At 54.9% G+C, this 21,905-nt stretch overlaps 1 protein-coding gene across 2 annotated transcripts in view; it reads right to left on the bottom strand.

The window, feature by feature from the left end:
• Window positions 1–1,907: 1,907 nt before the first annotated feature.
• Mllt1 (MLLT1, super elongation complex subunit) overlaps window positions 1,908–21,905 on the bottom strand; it is a 41,885-nt gene continuing 21,887 nt past the window's right edge. Inside the window, exons 4-12 of one of the 2 annotated variants that reach the window (XM_005371106.2) lie at window positions 15,114–15,257; window positions 12,327–12,452; window positions 9,301–9,834; window positions 7,177–7,264; window positions 6,145–6,253; window positions 4,423–4,522; window positions 4,259–4,330; window positions 4,092–4,163; window positions 1,908–4,013 (exon numbers count right to left, since the gene is read on the bottom strand). In XM_005371106.2, the coding sequence (XP_005371163.1) occupies window positions 3,885–4,013; window positions 4,092–4,163; window positions 4,259–4,330; window positions 4,423–4,522; window positions 6,145–6,253; window positions 7,177–7,264; window positions 9,301–9,834; window positions 12,327–12,452; window positions 15,114–15,257 (1,374 nt within the window). In that variant the 3' untranslated portion in view covers window positions 1,908–3,884. The remainder of the gene's footprint in view (window positions 4,014–4,091; window positions 4,164–4,258; window positions 4,331–4,422; window positions 4,523–6,144; window positions 6,254–7,176; window positions 7,265–9,300; window positions 9,835–12,326; window positions 12,453–15,113; window positions 15,258–21,905) is intronic. The other variant, XM_013355151.2, reaches the window with a different exon arrangement.

A 21,905-nucleotide genomic window follows, 5' to 3' on the forward strand; every position in this document is an offset into this window, starting at 1 on the left:
GTCATGGGGACCCCATCTGGAGTGAAAACGCATTACCCAGAAAGTTGTAACAAAGTGCACGGTTCGGGTTTCTGGCTCCCAGCCTGACTTGTAACTTGGAAGACACTTCATCCTCAAAAGAAAAAAAAAAAAAACCCAACCAAACAAAACCCCCTGAGTATGGGTAGTTCTTGTACCTGTCTGGAGGTGGAGATGGTGATCTAGACAATGCTGGCAGTCCAGACCAGCATTAGTAGGAAGGGAGACCTCTGTGTGAGGCAGACTAGTGGTTCATGGTAAAGTTTCAAGGCGAGGCTTTAGTATGGTCCTGTAGCTGTGTCATAAGGTAGGGGACACTGGCAAGAACACACATGAGAAAGAATATGGTGAGCTCAGGGGACGGGATGGCCTCCAGGATAGCAGTCATGTTCACATGAGAACATCAATGATCCCTCAAGGGTTATCACCACCACTGGGACATTAGCTGAGTGAGCACTACCACAGGCTGCTGCTGAGTGCAGGGCAAAGTGCTCATTTAGTGCAGGGTCCTGGGCTCTCATCCTCAGTACCATACAGACCAGTGTGGGGTGCACACCTGCCAGCCCAGCATTCAGGAGGGAGAGGCAGGAGGACCAGGAGTTCAAGGCTAGCCTGGGCTACACAACACTGTCTCAAAACAAAACCACTGTAACAAAAAGTGACTGGAGTGTGAAGAGGGCGAGGCTGCAGTTGGAACATGGCCTGCCCTCAGCAGCACTCTCACAGAGCTTGGCTCTCCATGGCTGTTGGGAGGTTTGGGGATTCTGGGTGCACAGCCCTCTCTCTTCATGTGCACACCAACTCTTCAGGCACTTACATAAAGACTTCGCCAGAAGCCAAGCTGATGTAGCAGCCTGACTGGAACTCACTTTCGGAACTGCAAGCCACACAAATCTTATTTACAAATTACCCAGTCTCAGGTCATTTGTTATAGCCACAGACAGTATTATTCAGTGATCCAGATTCCCAACAAATTTGGCAAAGTCCAAATTTAGTAAATTCAAACTTTATGTGCATACATGTCTTTAATAAAAACAGTGCACATGTATGCTTGTGGAGACCAGAGAGCAAACCTTTGTTCTCATCTTTTTAAATACAACAGGGTCTCTCACTGAACTCACTGGCTGTCAGTGAGCCCCAGAGAGCCCCCTTTTGCTGCCTTGTTTGGGGATGGGGTGGAGAGGGCTCAGTGCTGATGAGTGCTTGCTGCCCTCCCACAATCACACCACACAGCTCACAAGGACCTGCAGCTCTAGCTGTCCTCTGGCCCACACCAGCACTTCCCAATCACTTACTTACACACACACACACACACACACACACACACACACACCACACACCACACACTTCGTTACACATGGACTGTGGATTCTGAAATGGAACCCAGGTTCCCAGGCTTATACAGTGATTTTTTTTCCTCAATGTCTCCCAGCTCTCAGATTTTTTGAATTGCCCATGGATCTCTCTGCAGGGCCCTGCCACCTGGGGTAGACAGCAAACATGAGTGAGCACTCGTCTGACAGTTACCACACCAACAGCTTTCTGGAACCATGTCTAGCGGGCTGTATCCTGATAAGCAAAGTGGTTTGGGAAGGAAGTGTCAAGCCCTAGAGGCCCGAGAAGAGTCCATTTTCACTGCTGAGCATGAATCCCCAGCTACTACTACCTGCTAACAGGACTCGAGAGGTGGCTGCCCCATGGGCATGGTGGCCAAGGATTTGGGTTTCTGTATGCCACCCATATCCAAAGTCTGTGAAAACAGGTCCTGTGAGGGCGACACCAGAGGTTCACAGGCTCTACAAGGTGCAGGAACTTGGGGGTCCCTGCAAAAGATGCCCTCCTTCCACTCCACCCCCTCCTTCCCATCTCCACCCTTCTGTCGACCCACCGACCCCTCTGCAACCCCAAGCTATGTCTGTAACCAGCCCTCAATACCTGTTCCCAAGGGAAGAGCACAACTGCCTCCCCCAGGCTCCCGGTGTGGCTCTTTCCAGTGTGACTGAATCAAAGGTGGGCGGCCCACTACTCCCATCTCACTTTATTTTCTATAAAACTCCTCCATAATTTCACAATTTAACAAAAAGTTTAAAATGCGGGACAAACAGCCCTGCAGCTCATTACAAATACGGCTCTCTTTGTCCCTCTGTCCAGGGCTCGTCTGGGCCGGTGACATGTCTATTCCTGGAGACATGTCTTGTGAAGCCCTGGGGAGGGACAGGTATCCAATACCTTTGCACCCAGTGTGGTGAGCTGGTTCAGGAGGCTGCAGCACAGGGACTCGGGATGGGGGTGGTCCTGGTGCCACCCCTTCCTATGGACCGGTCCCTAGAGCCCTCAGGGCTCTGGGTGCAAGCTGCTTCGTTAGGCTTCCAGACAGCCAGTATGGGCCCCAGAGTGGCTCTGGAGGACAGTGGTGTGGCCTTCTGGCCAGAGGAGGTAACTGAGATGGGTGGGTGCTTCCAGGAGGGCCCCGGAAGCATCTGGAAGGGCTGGACACTGAGGCCCAGGGTATCAAGAGGGCTGGGCCACTGGTGACCGCAAGAGGAAGAACGGTACCCTGGGCTGAGGCTGTTTGTGACCCTGGCACATTCCCTGTGGATGCCGACGGCTGCCACGATGCCAGGGCCTTCTGACCAAAGGCTTGGAGGCTACACAACGCCTGGTGGAGAGTATTGTCGGCCTGTCTGGGAAGAGATGTGGACCCAAGCCCTGCCTCCTCAGCTGGAGGGAGTCAGAAAGGGGCTGGGGGTGGGGGTGGAGCTCTCCTTTTCCTGGGGGTAAGGGAAGCCTTAGAGGCTGGGGTGTTCCTGACAGGGAGAGGGAGCTGGGAGGCCAGGCCTCCAGGGGTGAACCCACATTGGGGAGGAAGCAACATCAGAGAGGCAACTGTGAGCCAGCTTGGGCTCTGGCCACTTTCAAACACCTTGGGGCACGAACACTGACAACAATTGGACTTGGGGTTGGGGTGGTACTCCAGGCTCAGGCATGGGAAAGGGGCTGGCCCGGCCCTCGGCAGTTTATAGGGCATAAGTCCAAAGCCTCTCAAGGCCCACTGTGGAGACAGAGGCCATCTGGCTGGGGACAGAGGCAGTCTGGGGCTGGGCCCGCCTCGCACACACCATCCTATCATATTTGGCAAAAGCTCGTTTTCAAAGTTCAAAGACTTGATCAGCGAGAGAACAGAGGAGGTGGCCCATGGGAAATGGTGGCCCAGGCATGCCAGCACGGCCAGCCTTGGAACTGTGGGTGCTTGGCTGGCACATGGCTACAGAGGTGGCCCTTGGGAGACCAAGACTGGTGCCCATCGTAGTGTTCACTGGCCTGGGGCCATGAGAGGCAGTGGCATCCTGGGATCTAGAGGGGAGATCCTCCATGCCTCCAGCAGGGGGTGACATGAGCCTCCCCGGCTGCTGGACACACTTGGAGCACACACAATACACAAGGCTGCATGGCAGGACACCAGGCACAGGGCCTGCCAGGCAGAGCCATGTGTTCATGGCCAGCCCTGGCCATGCTGACAGACCCTCGAGTCTAGGAGGCAGGCCACAGAGGGAGGTCTGTGAACTGCATGGAAGACTGTGGTCATTCTGGCCACTCAGAGAGGCCCAGGCAATAACCTGCCACTCAGCCCCACCCACAGTGGATAACTGGCAGAATAAACAAGGGGCTGTAAGCCACATGTGTCCTGTGTCACCCCCTCCTGTGGAAGTGTGGCCCACAGCCCCTTTAACACCAACCACTGAAGGGTACCAGGGCACCATGGTGAGCTGGGGGTGGTACCGGGAGCGGGAGTCATGGCGGGCCAGCCCTCATGCCCAGCCCCTCCCGTGCCCATGCCCACCGTGGCTCCACAGTGGTGGCCGGGGTCATGTGGCCACGGCCTCCAGGCAGCTCTGCAGCTTGCGAACGGTGCTCTCGTCCAAGGAGAAAAGGTCAAAGTCGAAGGTGGTGTTGGTGACGTTGAAGTGACCAGTCTCCTCAATCAGGTTGACAATCTGTAAGGTGGGTTTGGTGGACTCAGAGGACAGAGCTGGGTGCCCCATGCCCAGGCCCGGGAGGGGAAGGCGCAGTACCTGCTGCAGCACATTGCGCTCACGCAGAGCCATCAGCCTCCGGTGCAGCTCCACCAGCTCGTCCGTGTAAGCCTGGGGAGAAGTACGTCAATGGGCTGTGGTCACTCAGGCACAGTACAGCTCCAGGCCCCACCCGCCCCCATCCTCACAGGCCCAGACACGCCCACCTTATCATAGGTAGCCTTCTTCAGAATCTTTTCAGGTTTGCTGCAGGGCTCGGGGCTCCTCCGGCCAGAAACCTGTGGGGACCCCAGACCTGTGAGCTCTAGCACGGCCCCCCAACTCTCCCAGGATAACCATAGGGCCCGGCTCAGAGCCTGACCCCACTCACCTTGCTGCTGGGAGGAGGTGGCTTCTGAGGGTGCGGGGGCTCACGGCCAGGCAGGCAGGAGTCAGCACTATTGTCACTTTCACTGTCGCTGAAGCTCAGCCTAAAGAGAAGGCAGGGTGCTGTCAGAGCTGACTCATGCTACACTACACTGGTGGGAATGGAGTGCCCCGTGTTCACATTGCCCTGCCTTCACCCCTGGCTGAGCTCCAGAGCTGTCTGACCTGCCCCTAGCTGCAGAAGACCCCATGCTGACCTTGAACACTTTAGTGACCAGCTCTGCTGGTCGCTGTCCTTAGCAGGGATGTGTGCTGAGGGCCAGAGACCCTCGGGGCAAGTCTTAGCCCCTGCTGCAGCCCTGCTGTAACCCCTCCAGCAAAGCAGTCTGTGCAGACATCACACAAAATGATGTCTGATCTGAGTACCCAAGTGACAGGTATCTTAGCCCACAGCAGGCAGTAGTACTGAATCACATGGTACCCTGACTAGAACATGTCCGGTCGTCACTCACTGATTAGACTACACTCTCAGCCCACTCCTGCTTCCATCCTCTCGGTAACAGGGTATGCAAGAAGTTCCTGAGGGACCGGGCAAGCACAGTGGCCAGTTGTCTCCTGGCACACTCAACAGCACACTTTGGTTCCAACAAGCCCAGCATTAGTCCTTGCACCATGTGGGCTCTGGGCTCAAACCCAGGTCCTCAGGCCTGGTGGCAAGTGATTTTACCCACTGAACCATCCACCAGGACGGCATTTCCTCCCTCAGCTCCCAGTCAGTTGGTTCTGCTCTAAGGCCACAAGTGGGGCTCCAGGCCAGGCTGTTGCCAAGCAACCACAGCCTCAGGCTCCCCTTACTTCAGCCTCTTTCTGTGCTCAATAGGTGGCACCTGGGGATGCTAGGCCTCAGATCTCTTTAGGGAGCAAGGCATCCTTGTGTGCGACCCTTTCCTAACAACAGGGACAATTCCAGCTCTGCTGGCTAGCAGGCTCCCACCCAAGGCCTTCACAAACACCCTGAAATGTCCCCTTTGGAGGGGACTGCCTGTGGACTCTCAAGAACCTGCTTCCCCCTTTTCTCCCAGGGTCAAGTCCTCTCTGTGAGCAGAGGCCAGATCCTTGTGGGAGCTAGGCTTGAATCTCCTGGTTCTTGGGTGTAGGGTGCTGTGCGGGGTGGCTCACTGTAGATACGCAAAAGCTATAGCCCTGGATGACGCGGAAGGAGCTATGGCCAAAGTTTCTGGGACTCTCCACAGTAAACCGTTAGATACACTAACCTAAGCAGCATGCCCAGTTCTGCCTGTCACAGCCTAGTGCTCAGCCTGTTGGAGGCCTGAAAAGGAGAACCCAGGCAGATCTCCCATTCTAGGGACCCAGTGTAAGGACATGCTTACTAGGAGCGAGAAAGGCTGCCTTAATCCTGACTTACCTGGGTAAGGCCACACTTAGCACAGGGGAGGGTTATGCTGCTCTGTCTCTGGCTCCTCTAAGTAAGGACATGCTCACCATGGAGGAAGGCTGCCTTAATGCTGGCTCACCCGGGACCCCATGCCTCCCACTCTCCAGCACACCTCTGCTATGCCCAGTTCTCCAGCAGACAGCTAACCTTAAGCCAGGGTGGTGCATGCCATGATCAAAAGGACAGCCTGGCCAGCTCCAGAGTCCCCCAACCTGTCCTGACAGTGAAGGCCAACACTCAGACGGCTTCTGCACCACCCAGACTCCTCACCTGGACTCTCGGCCTGGATTGGCCTTGACAGTGGTCTCCTCTCCTGACGACGAGTCATCCTCATCCGACTCCTCAGACTGCAGATCCTCCACCATGGAGCGCAGGGGGCCTGCAGCAGACAGGGGAGAGCTAAGCCTCTGGTTGCCTACCCCAGGGCCACCCCAGACTCATCACCATCTGTAGGGTCCCTGACCCCTACCTTCCTGGCCCTCCTCACAGGTCTCAGGCTCCTGATCTGCGACTGGCCTGAAAGACCCCTCCATCACAGCAGCCAAAGCTCAGAGTCCCAGGTGGCCCATAGCTCTGTCTGGGACCACAGCCCCACCCAGCCTGCACTCCTTTGTGAGGGTACTCAGCGCCTCAGAAACCCTGTATAATGCTCTGGGTCCACCGTCCTCCCCTTTCTCAAAGGCACCCAGTTCCAGTCCCCTACATTTGGCATCTTGGTTTATATTCCTGTTGCCAAGGCAACAAAGGGACACAAAGCCCTCAATTACCTTGGTCATGTGATGCCAATTCAGCTGGTTTCCTCCCTAACTAGCAGGCAAGAACCTTGGAGGGTATGAGTTTCAAGGACCCCATCCCCCAGTCAAGCCCCTGTCCCCAAAGGAGGCTGCCACCATGGGAGGTAGGCTCATCTAAACAGCTTGGCTGTGCTTGGACCTGATCCCAGTCTGCTGAGGCAGAATACAGAAGCCAGCCTAAATGCCCCTGGGAAGGCCCAACACACAGATAGATCATCCTGATAGATCAGAACAGGCTGGCTCTACAATGCTGAGAGACCATTTCTCAGGAGTGAGCACCTCTCTGGCTACAGGCCTGTGGTTCCCAGGGAGTGACATGACTCCTGGTTGATAGCATGGCCCAGGAGAAGGGACGCCAGCCCAAAGGAAGGCCTGGCTAAAGAGCGCAAGCCCAGGCTGTCTTTCTAAAGCAACAAGCAGTCCAATTTCTCGAGAGCCATGCCTCTCCCAGGCTGTGCCTGTCGACCTCCATCCATGTCTACCACTTCCATCTCCCCCTCAGACCCACCTTGACTGTGGTTCTGAGATGGTTCAAAGTCTGAGTCGGAGCTGGAGTCAGAACTGGAGCTGGCGTTGGCTGGGCTTGACTGGGCCGACTTCAGTCCATGCCAGGGCAAGCAAAGAGGGAGAGAAGAGACTGTCATCTTGTCAGTAGGAGGAGGAGCAGTGAAGTGGCCACACGGCCCCAAGGAGCTAGGACAGGAAGGACGTGCTTCCCTGGGGCTGAGTGATGACAATCAAATGTCCAGACTCTGCCCAAGCCTTCCTACCACCCACCAGATGCACAGGAGTGATGGTGGGAGCTGTGTGTTACACGTCCTGGAGCAGGGCACACCTTGCCTGGTCTTCCTGTGGCTGCACAGGGATGGACTTGGCCACCAGGGGGCAATGACGCCAGGACAAGACAAGGCAGGAGGCTGCCACTGAGTCCTTCAGTGAGTGCTGAGAAAGGTGTGTGTGGTGTGTACAATACCTCAGGTGTGATCTGTGGTGTGAGGTCTGTACTGTGCAATGTTGTATATGGTGGGGGGACATGATCTTGACACACATTCACGGTGGGGGTAGACTAGTTACTGCGGTCACCAGCAAGAGGCTGGCTACGGGAGGAAGCAGAAAAAGCAGCAGGTTAGTAGATCTTCTAGAGCCTGTCCCTTACCTGGGACCAAGTGGCTACAGCCCTTCCCCTGGTCAAAGGTGAGTGTGGAAACAGAACACACCTGTTGCGGTAGAGTTCAGGACTGAGCTGAGTGGCCCTCAGCCCTGCCCAGAACATGGGGCAGGACAGTACCTAGTCTGCAGAAAGCAGAGTCCCCTGCCTGGGAGGGAACTCCAGGCTAAAGGCAGAACTGTCCTGCTCAGGGCCCACTGCAGCCTGGCCTACTGGAGGCCAGGTGTGCCCGTGAAGTCTCTCCTCACCCACCTTCCACTGGCCAGTAGGAGTCCCTAGGGAACCTGTCCTAGCCATCCATGACTGTTGTCCACTGTAAGGCTCTCAGGGTAGGACCTCAAAACCTGGGCCTGGAGCCAGGGCACCCTCCCTTGAACACACCCAACCCCATTTGTTTTCCCTGGGCAGCAAAATGAAGAAAGATGGCTGCTACCTGACACTGCACCAGGTCAGGGTAGGCTCCAGTTTCAAGCCTGCAGGCTTAGGCACAGGCTAGGAGCTGATGGGGACAGGTGTCCCTTTGAGGCCTCAGTGGGCTTGTAGTGGTCCACAGACCTGGCACCTTTCTTACCACAGAGAGCCCAGGAGCAGAGAGTACCGTTATCCTACTGCAGCCACACTTCCCACAACCACAAGAGCCTGGGGTGTGGACAGCACAGTGGCGAGGACACCAAGCTTACAACAGCAGCTGTGGCAGACACTCTGATTGGGGTGCTCCTGGGCCATATACTGTCTACACTCTGCTCCAGTCTGAGAGGGAAGTACCCACAGAATGGCCTGTGAGCTCCCTGCCTGGGACCAGAATATCAGCCCACAGCTCAGGCAAGGTGGGCTAAGTACAGCTGCCCTAAGTGCCGTGCCCTGCCCTGGTACCTGGAGGAGGGTGTTTTATTACCCAGAGCCACAGTTTCATATAGCAGAGGCTGAGCCCTGGCTCAGGTGGTCCCGCACAGCCCAGCGCCTGAGGGATAAGCCCTGGGAACTGCTGACAGACTGCTCTGCTCTGTCTCTGCAGAGCTGAGACACTTCCCTGAGAACTGTGGAAGGTGGCCAGCACTCAGCAGGCAAAGTGCCAGAACTCCAGGGGACAGAGCACTCACCTCTAATCACCTCTTCAGCTAGGAGCCCATGTCCCTGACACAGACAGACAGCCCCCCAGAAAAAGGTAGACTGAATCTGTACCCTGCTGCTCGGCACAGGTGCAGGGGACAGGAGGCTCCCAGAGAAGCTCTGGATGGCTCCCTTCTGATGGGAGGAGAGCAGGGTCAAGGCACACCAGAAAGGCAGGACCTCAGAGAGGGAACTGTCAGGTTCGTCTTGAATCAACAGTGCTTGCCTAGCCACCAAGGCTAGGGTTCTGAACTTCAGTACTACATGGTCCATAGCACCTAGGGACCTCAGTTACTACTGTATGGGCAGGGGAGACGGCAAACTGGCAAGCAGCACCCAGCACGACCTGCTCACCTCTGACCGGAAGGAGGCCTCATCCTCTGAGTTTGAGTCCTCAGCCTGCTGGGTCCGCTTGGCCTCCCGAGCCTCACTGTCTGCCTTCCCCTTGTCACCTTTGCTGCTGCTCTTGTCCCTGGGCACCTTCTTGTCAGGGAAGGAGGAGGAAGCGCGGGGTGAGGTGCCAGGGGCACGCCGTGTCCCCTTCGATCCGCTCTTCTTAGGTTTTTTGGCACTGGGCTTCGGTGAGTCCGTGGCAGCGGGCCGCTTGCTGGAGGCCTTGGGCAGGGTAGGGGGCTGAGGTGCCCCCTTGGGGGACAGGCTTTCCAGCTTTGTCTCCTTTAGGGCCATTTTGGGTTCCTTGAAGGCAGCCTTGGGTGCTGGGGCCTTCTCCTCCTTGGGCAGCTTGCGCACACCATCCTTGGCACTCTTGGGCTCGCGCTCTGGCTCCTTGGAGCAGCTCCTGCTCTCTGAGTCCTTGCGCGGCCGCTCGCGGTGCTCCCTGGCCACCTTGTGAGGTTTGGACGCCTTACCACTCTCTTTGTTGGCGTCCTGCAAGGCCAAGGGCAGGGAAGGTGAGGAAGATGTGTTAGCAGCACCTTAGGGCTGCCGGACTTAACCACCCAGGCCCAGGCAAAGGCTGATTTGCCTGTCTGAAATGTGTAGAGAGAACCTGCAGAGTGAAAGGGTACAGCCAACAGATACAGTAGAGCTATGCCCACAAACCTGTGTAGCCACTATGGCCACCAGCGCCTACAGCTACCTGCATCTGGGAGACCCAAGGCTACACCAACCAGGAGGTGTGGTCAGCCTCTCTCGAGGCCCTAGTCCACATTCTTGGTGCTCGCAACCCATCCTGGAGCTGAACCATCCTGGGCAGCCAGCACCTCCAAGCTGATGGGGTGGTTACAGTACAAGGCACATGACCCAGGTGGCTCTTCTAAAACTAGAAGAGCTCAAGTGACAGGCATGGGCACCCCTGGGAGATAGAGGCACCACCCAGGCAGAGCAGTCCTGTTCTAGGAATGGAAACCAGTGGGGAATGCCCAGCTTTCTGCACCCATGTTTCCCCCAAATGTGGGAAGGAGTGCCTACTCCAAAGAGCAAGAGCTCAGCAAAGAGGCCAGTGCCCACAACAGCATCAGCAGGGCCACAGGCCAAAAGACAGTGCTCTCACATGCCCTCTCCACACCCCAGTCACCAGATCATTCTGGAGTGCTCAACTTGTGCCTCCACCAGTCCAACCTTCTCTTTAGCAGGTACAGCAGTGGCCAGGCAAAATAGCTCAGAGCTCGCCAGGTGACAGCTCTTCCCATGCAAGCCAGACCCCAGGACACAGACAGGAGAAAGTACCACAGAGGACACCAAGCTGGTGGGACAAGCCCCTGGCAAGAAGGGCTCTGGAACACGCTTAGACCACTCAGGTGTCTAGGGACAGATGAAGCTGCCTCAGGACTGTGGCCTGTGCCATGGCCATGTTCCTGCAAACTTAACAAGGAACACTGCAGGGCGATGAATGCACCATAGGAACCGGAGGGAGGAGGACTGTGTCCCAGCAAGCCACAAGGAAGGCAAGAAATGGAAAGCAGGTGGGCCTCACCCTCTCTTGCTGAGGACAAGTCTACAGGCAAGAGTGGCCAACGAGAATGTGCCCACAGTTGTGAGAGGTTGACAGGAGCCACTTCCCTAGGGCCATGCCTGGGCAACTACAAAGTTCCACCACTAGCCCTCCACAGCGAGACCCAATCTCAAACACAGGGAAAGCAGTTGGTGTGGATGGAACCCTCATGCTCAACAGTGATGACAGGCACTTCAGAGAGGCTGCCAAGGGCTGGTGGCCTGGTGCCCATCAAGGTGACACAATCTGTGCCTCCAGGGGACAGGTCTGGGTGGTCCTAGCTCCAGCCACAGGCCATGAGAGACTGCTCAGTCAAGTTAGTAGAGGGGCTGAATGCAGGTCTGGACCATGCTCTAAGGCTGGGGCTTCTGGGAGTCAAAGAGAAGAAGCTGTGCTGCCTAGAAATCTGTGTGGCCCCAGGCAGCACCCACAGAAGTGGGTAGAGAAGATCTGCACACCAGGGAGGCACGTGCACAGGAGACACAGCACCCTTAGCCTTCAACACTTCCGGGGACCCTAAACAACAATGGCTGAGTGAGAAGCCCCAGGCTGCTAGCAAAGCCTGGCCTCTCCTGCAACCTTCAAAAGTCAGTCAAGGGTGACATCAGGGCCTGGCTGGGACTCGAAGATGTGACCAGCTTGAGGATGATACAGGCAGGCCTGCTAGCCTTGTGGAAAGAGCTGGAAGGAGCCTGCCTAGTGCTTGCTTCTCTTCCTGTGGTATCCATGGATAAGATGGCCCAAGGGTGCTTGAGTCTCACAGATGCCCCCCTGACAATGCCCTACAGGTAAGTGAAGCAAGAATGTGAAATGAAGGATAAACAAGGTCACGCCGAGAAGTGTCCCCAAAAGGCCAAGCCCACATGTTGTGAGGGATTGGGCCCAGGGTACTAGGTTCAGATGTCATGGTGGTGCTGATAGCATTGGGCAGCGTGTGACTGGGGTGGCTACTCCAGGAGGCCCACCGAGAACCTTCCGGAAGGCCAAGTGATGGAACGAAATACGTGTCCTTGGGATTCAGCTCAATTGCATAAATGCTATTCCCTGCATCCCCCAAATCAGTTTCAGGCCAGCACTGCTGACCAGCAGAGCTAGAAGTGGCAAGGGCAGGTTTGGCCTGGCCTTGTTGGAGCTAGAAGGCAGCTAAGGGACCACTGATGGAGATGCCCTGCCCAGTGACCAAATCACTGCTGGGCAGGAAAGAGGGCCCAGGAGGCCTGACTCAAGAGGAGCAGGGTGCAGGATGAACAGCCAGATCACAAGCACTACTCCTTGACGCTAGCTAGCGAAGCAACAAGGATCAGGAGCAAAGGCTCGGGATGTAGGCGGCAGGTGTGCAGGCCAGGCTCAGCAGATGGTGGAAATGGCCTACAATTGCCAGTGGCCAGGTCCATGCTCCGCAACGTTGGCCTTCCACCTCACTAACCTTGGAGCCGTGGGACGGTTTGTTCTTCTTGGGGTCAGAGAAGGCAGAGAGTGGAATTGTGGGTAACATGGGGTAGTCAGGGCTGGGCCTGGACACCGTGTCCACTCCTTCGGGCATTACCATCACCTAGTGACAAAGAAGAGACAGAGGTTATCCACAGGCCCCAGGCGATGGGCTGGCGGCCGTGGAGCTGGCCTCCTGGGGAGGGAGAAGGAAGCCGGAGGCCAGCTGCCCAGAAGAGTCACAGGTTTATCCTTATGATGGACAGTGGCAGGGACCAAGATGGCCTTAAGGCTTCCAGGATAGACCCTAGCCAGCAGACTGCAACCCTGGTCAAGAAGATTCAGAGTCTGTGGCAAAGCAAGAGATGCAGCTGGGGCCACAGGCTGTGCTGAGCACAGAGGAGGAGGCTGGAGGGAGGCACAGCAGGAGAGGCAGAAGCTGGTGGCAGCAAAGTGGCTTCTGAGGGATTAGCACAGATGTGGCTGGGGACAAACTTTTCTCACTTCAGGCACAGGCAGTTGCAGCTGGCCACATAGAGCCCAAGCAGCTAGGCAGAGGCCAAGAACAGGGCCAAGGGCAAGAGGGGGTAAGAGAAAAGCTTAAGTGGCCAGAGCTGGTCACTGCGAGCACCAGCCAGCTCAGGGTCGCGGGCTGAGATGAGGACTGGCCTGAGGCCCAGAAGTACTGCCTGGCTTCAGCAGATCCCAAGACACAAGCAGTAGTTTGGGAATGGACTCCAAACAGCAAAGTCACATAAAGATGGAGGCCAACCATTGAGGACACGATACTGCATAGAATGCAGCAAACAGAGGGAGGATGGGGCTGTAAGAAAAGGGCTCAGGCTGGCCAAAAAAGTGACGTTCAGCCCTGAGCACTTGGGCTCTGCAACCAGACACACCTGTCCTCTGGGGATGGGGATGCCCCACACCACTTGACACTGCACTGGAAGAGGGCAGGAACTTGACCTGCCCTGCTGTGACTTGCTCACTGGAGCCTGCCCAACCACAACAGAGGTGAGGCTCCTACGAAGGCTGTGTGTCCCCAGCTGGGCCTTGTGAACACCAGTTCCTAGAAGCATCTGCGAGGTTCGAGTCCCAGGACACTGGTCCTATGAGAAAGCGACTTCCAGGACAGGGTAGGAGCAGAGTGCAGGAAAACCCAGCTCCAGGGTAGCCAGGCTTCAATGGTCCCTGCATGGCTTGCATTCTTTTCCACTTGCCAGCCAGCTTGGCCTCCAGGGCCAGCAGCTTGTGTTCCCTGCCAAGATGCCCGAGGCCAGATGGGGACGGCACACAGACAAGACGCCACATGGGCCAGGTTACCTGGTACAAACAACCCCAGGCCACAAGCGGACGATACCAAGCTGGGCACTGCTGGCTGCCTGGCTATGGCAGTGATGGACCCCAGTCTGCTCCTTCCTAGGGACAAAGTCAAGTATAGAACCTGGAGCCACTGCAAGAACATGAGACCCTAACATGATGTCACCTCCAGTTCCCCAGTGCCCACAGCACCAAACAAGCATTACCCCCACAGACATTCACAACCCAGAAGGCCAACAACACAGAGTCACAGTTACCTGGTCCTGGGAGTCACCTGAGAGCCATCGTCCCATAGCCAGGCCACCTGAGGCCGAAAGTGTCTGGCTGGCCAGCTCCCTAGGAGCACTCTAGGACCTCACTGCAGTTTCTCTTCAAGGCCGGCTGAACACAGCTTCCCTCCCTGTTCCTCCTATGCTGTGTCAGATGATGCCCTGAGAACCTTCTCCACAGTTTGGGTAATACCTCCCCTGGCACCTGAGAGGCTTGGAGAGGCCTGAGACGCTGACACTCCCAAGAAGCTGACCTGGGGCCCTGGGGACGCCCACACACGCTGTGGATGCGCAGTTCCTAGTGTAGGGCAGCAGAGGGTGGAGCTGCCTCTGCACACACCCACATACCCTCAGTCATTCCAGGACCTGAATGCAGAGCAGTATCGTGTCTGCACGTCCATCCCAGGCTGCCACTGCCCTGCCACCACATAGGCAGTTAGAGAGCTTCATCGGCAGCACGCAGGGTTTGAAACCCACTTAAACCCTTGCCTGGACACAACCACTTCCATTCTGAGGAGGGAGTTCCTGAGAGACCTGGCTATACAGAACCAAGAGAAAGGGGATGCCTGACTCCAGAAACATATGCTGGCTGCCATGTACCTGGGGAAGCAGTACACTCAGATACCACCAGAGCCCCAGTCCTACCATAATACAAACCCCCATAAACACACACACACACACACACACACACACACACACACACACACACACACACACACACAATCTCAGACACTACTACATACTCTGTCCTATGTTTACACACATCTCAAACAACACGACACCACACAGCCCACCCATCTCTACCTCTGCACCTGATGCACCATATGATGTGCTTACAGCTCACAACACCATGATCTCCTAAGCAGGTGCCACATATAACCTGCATGCACACATGTGCACTGACATACAAGACGACAGGCAGCCATACAAACTACCCACTGCCCCTCCCCATATTCTCACACTCCTTGCCAGACCATCACAGGCCTAGGCTAGAACCTTGGTATGCTCTGTGACCTTAGGTCACCGAAAGTGGCTTTGCGACCTTCTCAGCAGCCAGTTGAGTCGTAGTTGTCTGCCCTTGTCCATGGGCCCCTCCACGTCCTCAGGCTGCTGCCTGCCCCACCAGTTAAGGGCCACCCAGGCCCAGCCATGCCAGCAGACAGCACAGAGCAGAGGTGGCAGGCAGGCGCACTCACCCCGCCAGCCATGAGCAGCTTGCAGCGAAACTCTGTGGTAGGATTGTTGAAGGTGAGCTTCTCGCAGCGCAGGTGGTTGACAGGAGGGTTGCCCTCCAAGTTGAGGAACAAGTCGTAGGTGAAACAGACCTTCCTCGGTTCCTCCTAGAACACAGAACATAGAATTCCATCAGCAGTGAGCAGGAAGCCAGAGCACTGGACAGGACAGGGCCTTCCCAAGCCTGCCCCACGCCTCCTATCTCTCCAGCCATTAATAATAGAGCACTTCGCTCCAGAGAGGGCTCCAAGCCTTTGGGATTCCCCTTCAACTCGCGAAGCACCAGTGAGGTTGCTCTTCTTCAAGTCTCATACAGCAAGGCACTCCCTGCACTTTCCTTACAGACTCCCACAAACACAATCCTCGGTTCTCAATCCTGTGAGCAGTGCAGGAATGGGGGTCAAATCCCATGGTTTTACCACAGGAGGTCCTCAGGAGCCACCACAGAAACTAAAACTCAGAGGCTTTTTATGTGCAGTAGTGTGGAAGCCACAAGGAACCATTTTCATGGGGACTAGATGCCCCACTGCCAGGTGTGTGTAAACAAACTACACTCCAGGCTGGCCTTGAACTCCCAGTGTTCCTGATTCCACTTCCTGACAGCTAGGATAAGGAGAGCACTGCTGCACCGATACCCATCCCCAGATACAGGGCAGACAACTGACTTGTGACATGGGTGTGAGGGCAGTTCCATGGAGGCAAAACAACCTCATCAAACAACGGTGCTGGTACAACTAGATAGCAACATGAAGAGAAACAGAACGGAACCCACCTCACCTTGCATCCAGAAAGTGGCTCAGCAAAGACAGGCACTTGACCATGCAAGCCTGAGGACCCACATGGTGGAGGGAGATGGTGGCAAGTTTAAGAAACCAGGGACACCAGATGGTCGTGGCACACGCCTTTAATCCCAGAAGGCAAAGGCAGGTGGATCCCTATGAGTTCGAGATCAGCCTGGTCTACAGAGCGAGTTTCAGGACAGGCTCCAAAACTACAGAGAAACCCTGCCTTGAAAAACCAAAAAAGAAAAAAAGAAAAAAAAAGAGAGAAAAGAAAGGAAGGAACACATAAACCAACCAGGAACAAGAAAAGAGGGATAGTCCTGGTTCCTAAAAGTTCCAAAAGCTGCTGAGACCTGAAGGTTCAAGAGCTGGTGACTGTAAACTGGGCATCCAAGATGCCCAAGGCCCAGATGGGAGCTGTAACTGCTGCAGCCATTCATGGCTGATGGGAGGTAGTCATCACATAGCAGCCAAGTACTGGGCACGCAGGGTGGACACCTCCAAGCCAAACACCAGAGGCTCTAGTAGTCTCCCATCCGACTCATGGCGGGGAGTGTCTAGTCAGTCTGTGCAGTCCCAGGTGTTGGGGATTCTTGGGTAGGCAATGGCCAGCCTCAAAGAGCCCCTCCTCCCTCTGATTTCTTCTCTGGATGTATTAGCGGGAGAGCACAGATACTTCAACATCCCTGATGGAGGACCAGTACTCCCTGAGGGATAAGAGCCTTTGGCCCCACTTCCCCACTCCCAATTCTATGGAGATGGGCCCAGCTCAGCAAATGACAGCAGCAGGAAATTTAAACCCACAGTAAGCTACATGTGAGCTAACCAGTGAGATTTAAAAGTAAACACTCAGCTCCCAAGAAAACAAAAGCAATCTTAGCAAACAACAACACCTCACACAGAAAGTAAGGTTGCAGGACAGGAAACCTCTGTGAGCGGCAGCAGGGCAGGTCCCAGTCTGCTAAGTGCTCCTCCAGTGGGTGAGGGAAGGGGCAGGGTCTCCCTGGTTTCCTGGGGATATGTAGGTCATAAGTTTGCTTAATGGTGGCGTGTAAGCTCTGGAGACCCGGGGTGACTCACAGCAGAGTCAGTCAGCTATGTGACAACCCTCAGCAGCAGAGTGACCACTGGATGTCCTTGTTCATCTAACACTAACACTGACACTGGATGGGTCCTCTAGTGTTGCGAGTGAAGGGCAACAGGGGTGAGGCTAACCTTGAGGATGGGGATCTCACTTTTGGACATGGGTTTCTGCAGAGCCTGTGGAACAGACAGGTTGGCCTAGATGAATGGGGACTGTGCCCCCCTCTTGTTCTGGCCACAACACGAAGCAGAAGATGAGGGGACAGGCTAGCACAGATGCGATAAGAAGCCAGCATCTTGCACTGACTCCCTCCCCTGGCCACCCTTAACTGGGTCCCAGATATCACTCCATTCACAGAGGGGTCCTGTCTGGCTGTGGAGATGACCGGGCAGTCAACCTGCATTCCCTATAAAATGGACATCAGGGAGACAAGCGGGCCAAGGAGGAGCGACAGAAGAGGGAGTTGCTACTCTGCAGCACAGGGTCTGAGAGCTCAGACAGTGCCCTTGGCATCCAGTGCCCAGCTGAGAAAAACTGCTCACAAGATGAACCAGTACCCCAAGTGGGTGGGACTGGACAGCACCAAACGGATACCTTGGGTGTTCAGCAAACAAAGTGGGGGGAGGGGCTCAGAGGCAGTGACGGGAAGAGGAAAGAGGACTAACCACCAGTTTAGTCACCAACGGGAGGGTCAGGCCAACTGCACCCCATCGTTTCCAGCTGCTGCTCTCTGGCAGTACCTTGAAGGGTTGTGCAGAGCTGGCCCAACAGGGGAAAAAGGCTAAGTTCTTGGACATGTGTGTGTGTAAAATGTCTTCCTCAGTTACTCTGTACCCTATTTTATGAGGCAGGGTCTCAACAAATCTGGAACTTACCCTTGATCTCTATCAGAGCATAGAGAACACAACACACACGCAATGCTCAAGTCCTCATGCCAGTACGGCAAGCTCCTTCCTGGCTGAGCCCTGTTCTCCACTTTAGTCACCCCTGATGACTCAGGACAGGTGAGGGATGACAGAGGGAGACAGGGGCCTCCCTGAGGACGCAGCATCTGAGAGCTACACACTCCAAGACATGAGGGCCAGCAGTGTGCTAACCATCCCCCAAGTTTAAGGCCCATAGACACTTCAGTCGACCCCCAATTTGCCTCAACTCCAAGCAGTTTCAGCACAGGCCGGCCCCTCGTATATGCACTGCAGCCACCTGTACTCGCCACAGTGGGCAGCGAGCCAGCATCTCTCTAGCCTCAGACAACTGCAATGCCACCCAACTGGCCAGACCAGTGCTGGTGCCAAGGAGGCCAGGAGCGCACACAGCTCAGGAGAAAGGGCTTTGGGACAGGCTGGCCCCAAGCACCTGAGCCCATCTCCCACCCTGACTGTGAGAACAGCAGCCACCACGAGGACCCCAGTATGCTGCGAGCTTAGTTCACAGACTCAGTTAGCAGTCAGATAATTCTGAGTGTGGCCTGAAATGACTGCAAGTTCACAAGAGATGCTGTAATGGGGCCATCCTCAGCATCATGCCCTTATGTGACAAGCAGCATCACTGAAAAAGAGTGAACAAGGATGGGAGGTGGCAGAGAGAGAAGGGAGGGAAGGGGAGGGGAAAAAGAGCCTCTGAGACCCAGCCAAAGAGCCAAGACCTGTCCTGATTGCTGATTTAAATCCCGAGCAAAATGGACTAGTAAAACATAGATACAAAGCGGAAAAACCATATAGGCAGATAGACAGACAAACACAGATACACACAGAGAAAAAGAGACAGATATGCACACAGACATACAGATACAAACACAGAGTCAGACACACACCTGGGTTGGGTGAGGCTCAATAACAGCGCATGTACTTGGCATGTAAGAGGCCCTGGGTTCTACCCTCAGCCACCACTTCAGACAGGCTGACCATCTATGAGGTACCAGGAAGCACAGTGCAGGTCTGCAGACGCCCTGATGAGGCATAAGTCTTATCTCCTACAGACACGCAGTGGACTGTTTACAGGTCACACACTGAGCCAGCTGAGTCGCCAGGGCTCACGTCCAAACATTGTGGGAGTAGCAAAAAGGCGCTGCAGGCGAGTCAGCAGCTGGCAGACTGCTCTCCACTTCTGCACAAATTCTACACTTCTCTATACTACAAACTGCTTAGTGCATACACCCAGCTCTGTCACATTCTCCTCAGAGCTCTTTGGTACCCGCTGTGCCCTATGGGCTTTTCTCCTGCCCTCTCCTGGGTCACCTGTGCCACCAGGCTTTGCTATGTGCCCAGGTTTCCGTAGCATCAGGGACAATCTGAGCCCCACTGGCATCTGGTCAGAATCAAGCCCATACCCACAAGGCCTTCCCAGAGACCTGGTGAAAAAGCTTTCCCTCTAGGGCCCCAGCAATGTGCACTGGCACCTACTTTCGCTACAGCGAGAGAAGTGTCATCTATCCTGAAGGAAGACAGGACAAGAGACTGGAGGACAGGAGGTCCTTGGGTGTGTGAGGGACAGTGAAGTAACGGCAAGAGAAAGACTGAACAGCAACGGACCCTGCAGGACAGAGGACCCATGTGACGGCGGGAAGCATCCTGAGACAGTCCAGGGACCCACCACCTGGCCTGGAGATGACTTGGATTAAGAGCACTTGTTCCCAGCACCCATAGCATGACTCACAATGGCCTGATAACTCCAGCTCCTGAGGACCAAACATCCTCTTCTGGTCTGCACAGGCACAAGCACACACACGGCACACAAATATACACATAGGCAAACACTCATACACATAAAACAAAAATAAACAAATCTTGCAGAAAAGAGAAAAATGAATGACCCCAAGCACAAAAGAGTTCAGTCATCCTTGGCCACACAGAACTTGAGGATAGCCAGACTACACAAAGCCCTGACCCAAAATAAAGCCAACAGACAGGAGGAGGAAGGACTTGGGCCACGGAGGAACACTGTGACAGCAGGGCAGTAAGGAGAGCCACAGGAAGCGTACAGTGCACAGCTCAGGTGAGAATTACATGCTGGAAATACCTTCAACAAAGCGCGGAGCCTGAGCAGACCTATGTAAGAACTGGGAGCTTGGACACATCTTGCCCCAATAAACCGAAGCCCAGTGACAAGTGTTTATAAAGGCATCCATTGCCAAGCTAGGCCCAGACCCACACACAGCAGAGCCAGAGCCAAGGGTTCCTCACACCGCCGCCTGACAACCCAGAGGCAGAGGTGGAGACTGAAAACACATGAGAGGGTGCCAGAATGAGTTCAACAGGCCGTGTTTGGGGAACTGGGGGGATCAGAACCACTATAGACCCAACATGTGGGCCCTATTTAGTGTGCAAGTGTGCTGGGTATGTGACTCCAGGAGAGATTGTGGTGGCACACATGGACCTAGGAGACTGAGGACACATGGGTCTGCCCATCTTCACAGTCAGATCAATCAGCTTCTAGGTGCACAGCCCTAAACCAAGAAAGAGACTCACTGGCTGGCATGTGGTTGTCAGCAGGGAACAACTATCTTGGAACCCGCCAGAGATCAATGTGGCTGTGAGAAGGGCTTTCCTGGTTCAGTCCCCAAGAGGAGCAGGACAGGGACATTGAGCACAACCCTGGTTGGCCCCAGCCTCCTTCCCTCCAGTGTAAGGCCCTGAGGTCTCCTGGGACAGGTGCAGGGAAAGCGTGAGGTGGAGATGGGACACAGGCTGCTCTCCAAATCACAACATGAGAAGCAGCTCCCAGCAACAGCACAGGGTTCAGCAACAGAACAGGAAGATGCAGTAGGACCCCAGGAAGAAGGACCGCCAGTTGTTCCATGGAGATGGGGGAGAGGCCGGGAAACCTCATGCCAGGCTGAAACCATGTGACACACTCTTCAGCAAGCAAAGACTCAGACAAGAGTCACCAAGGAGCTGGGCACAAGGTAGCACTTGTCATCCAGTGTGCAGGAGGCTGAAGGAAGAGGATGCAAAGACCAGGTTAGCCTGAACAGAGTGAGGCTTTGACTCGGAATAAAAAGAAAAACGGCACTGAGAGCAAAGATGAGGGAGGACTCATTCAGCTCCAAATGGCTTGTGTGAGGACATTTACTGTAACCAGCCTGTAGCAGTAGGCAAATCCGCCAGGAGACAGCACGGCAGGCAGTTAAGAGCACTCATGTGACCCAGTACCAGCTTCTGATCCCTGCTGGTTCTGGACACATGGTACATAAACTTGTACATTAAAAACAAACAAACAACAAACAAAAGCCCATAAAATAAGATAGCTTCTTAAAACAGAACATACAAAGACCCAAGTGTGAGAGCCAGGAATGGCAGCACATGCCTGTGGCTCCAGCCATGGAGAAGCATAGACAGGGGCCCTGGAGTTTGTCCATCAGCCTGTGTCCAGCCACCAGTGAGCTCAGGTTCAGGGAGTGAGACCCTGTGTCAAAAATTAAGGAACAGAGGGGCTGGAAAAGTGGCTCAGTGGTTAAGAGCACCCACCAACTGCTCTTCCAGAAGACCTGGGTTCAATTCCTAGCACCCACATGGCAGCTCACAACTGTAACTCAAGTTCCAGGGGATCTGACACCCTCACATATACACACAGGCAGGAAAAATACCAATGCACATAAAGTAAAAATAAAAAAGCTTTTTTAAAAAAAAGATAAAGTAAAAATAATTTCTTAAAATGAGGGGCAAGGCAGGGAAGACACTTATGTTGACCTGTGGCCTTCACACACCAAACACAGAGCACACACAGTAGAGCGGAACTTAAGGGGACACTATGAACAATGCGCATGGACAGATTAGTCACCTGGAGAAAACATGCATCTTTCTACAGCAAAGCAGACCAGTCACAAGAGAGCCAGCTCAAAAGCTAGAGCATCCAGGTTTGGTTCCCAGCACCCATCAGTCTCTAGGCCC

This window comes from Microtus ochrogaster, unplaced genomic scaffold (genome assembly GCF_000317375.1).
Source record: "Microtus ochrogaster isolate Prairie Vole_2 unplaced genomic scaffold, MicOch1.0 UNK98, whole genome shotgun sequence".
NCBI lineage: Eukaryota > Metazoa > Chordata > Mammalia > Rodentia > Cricetidae > Microtus > Microtus ochrogaster.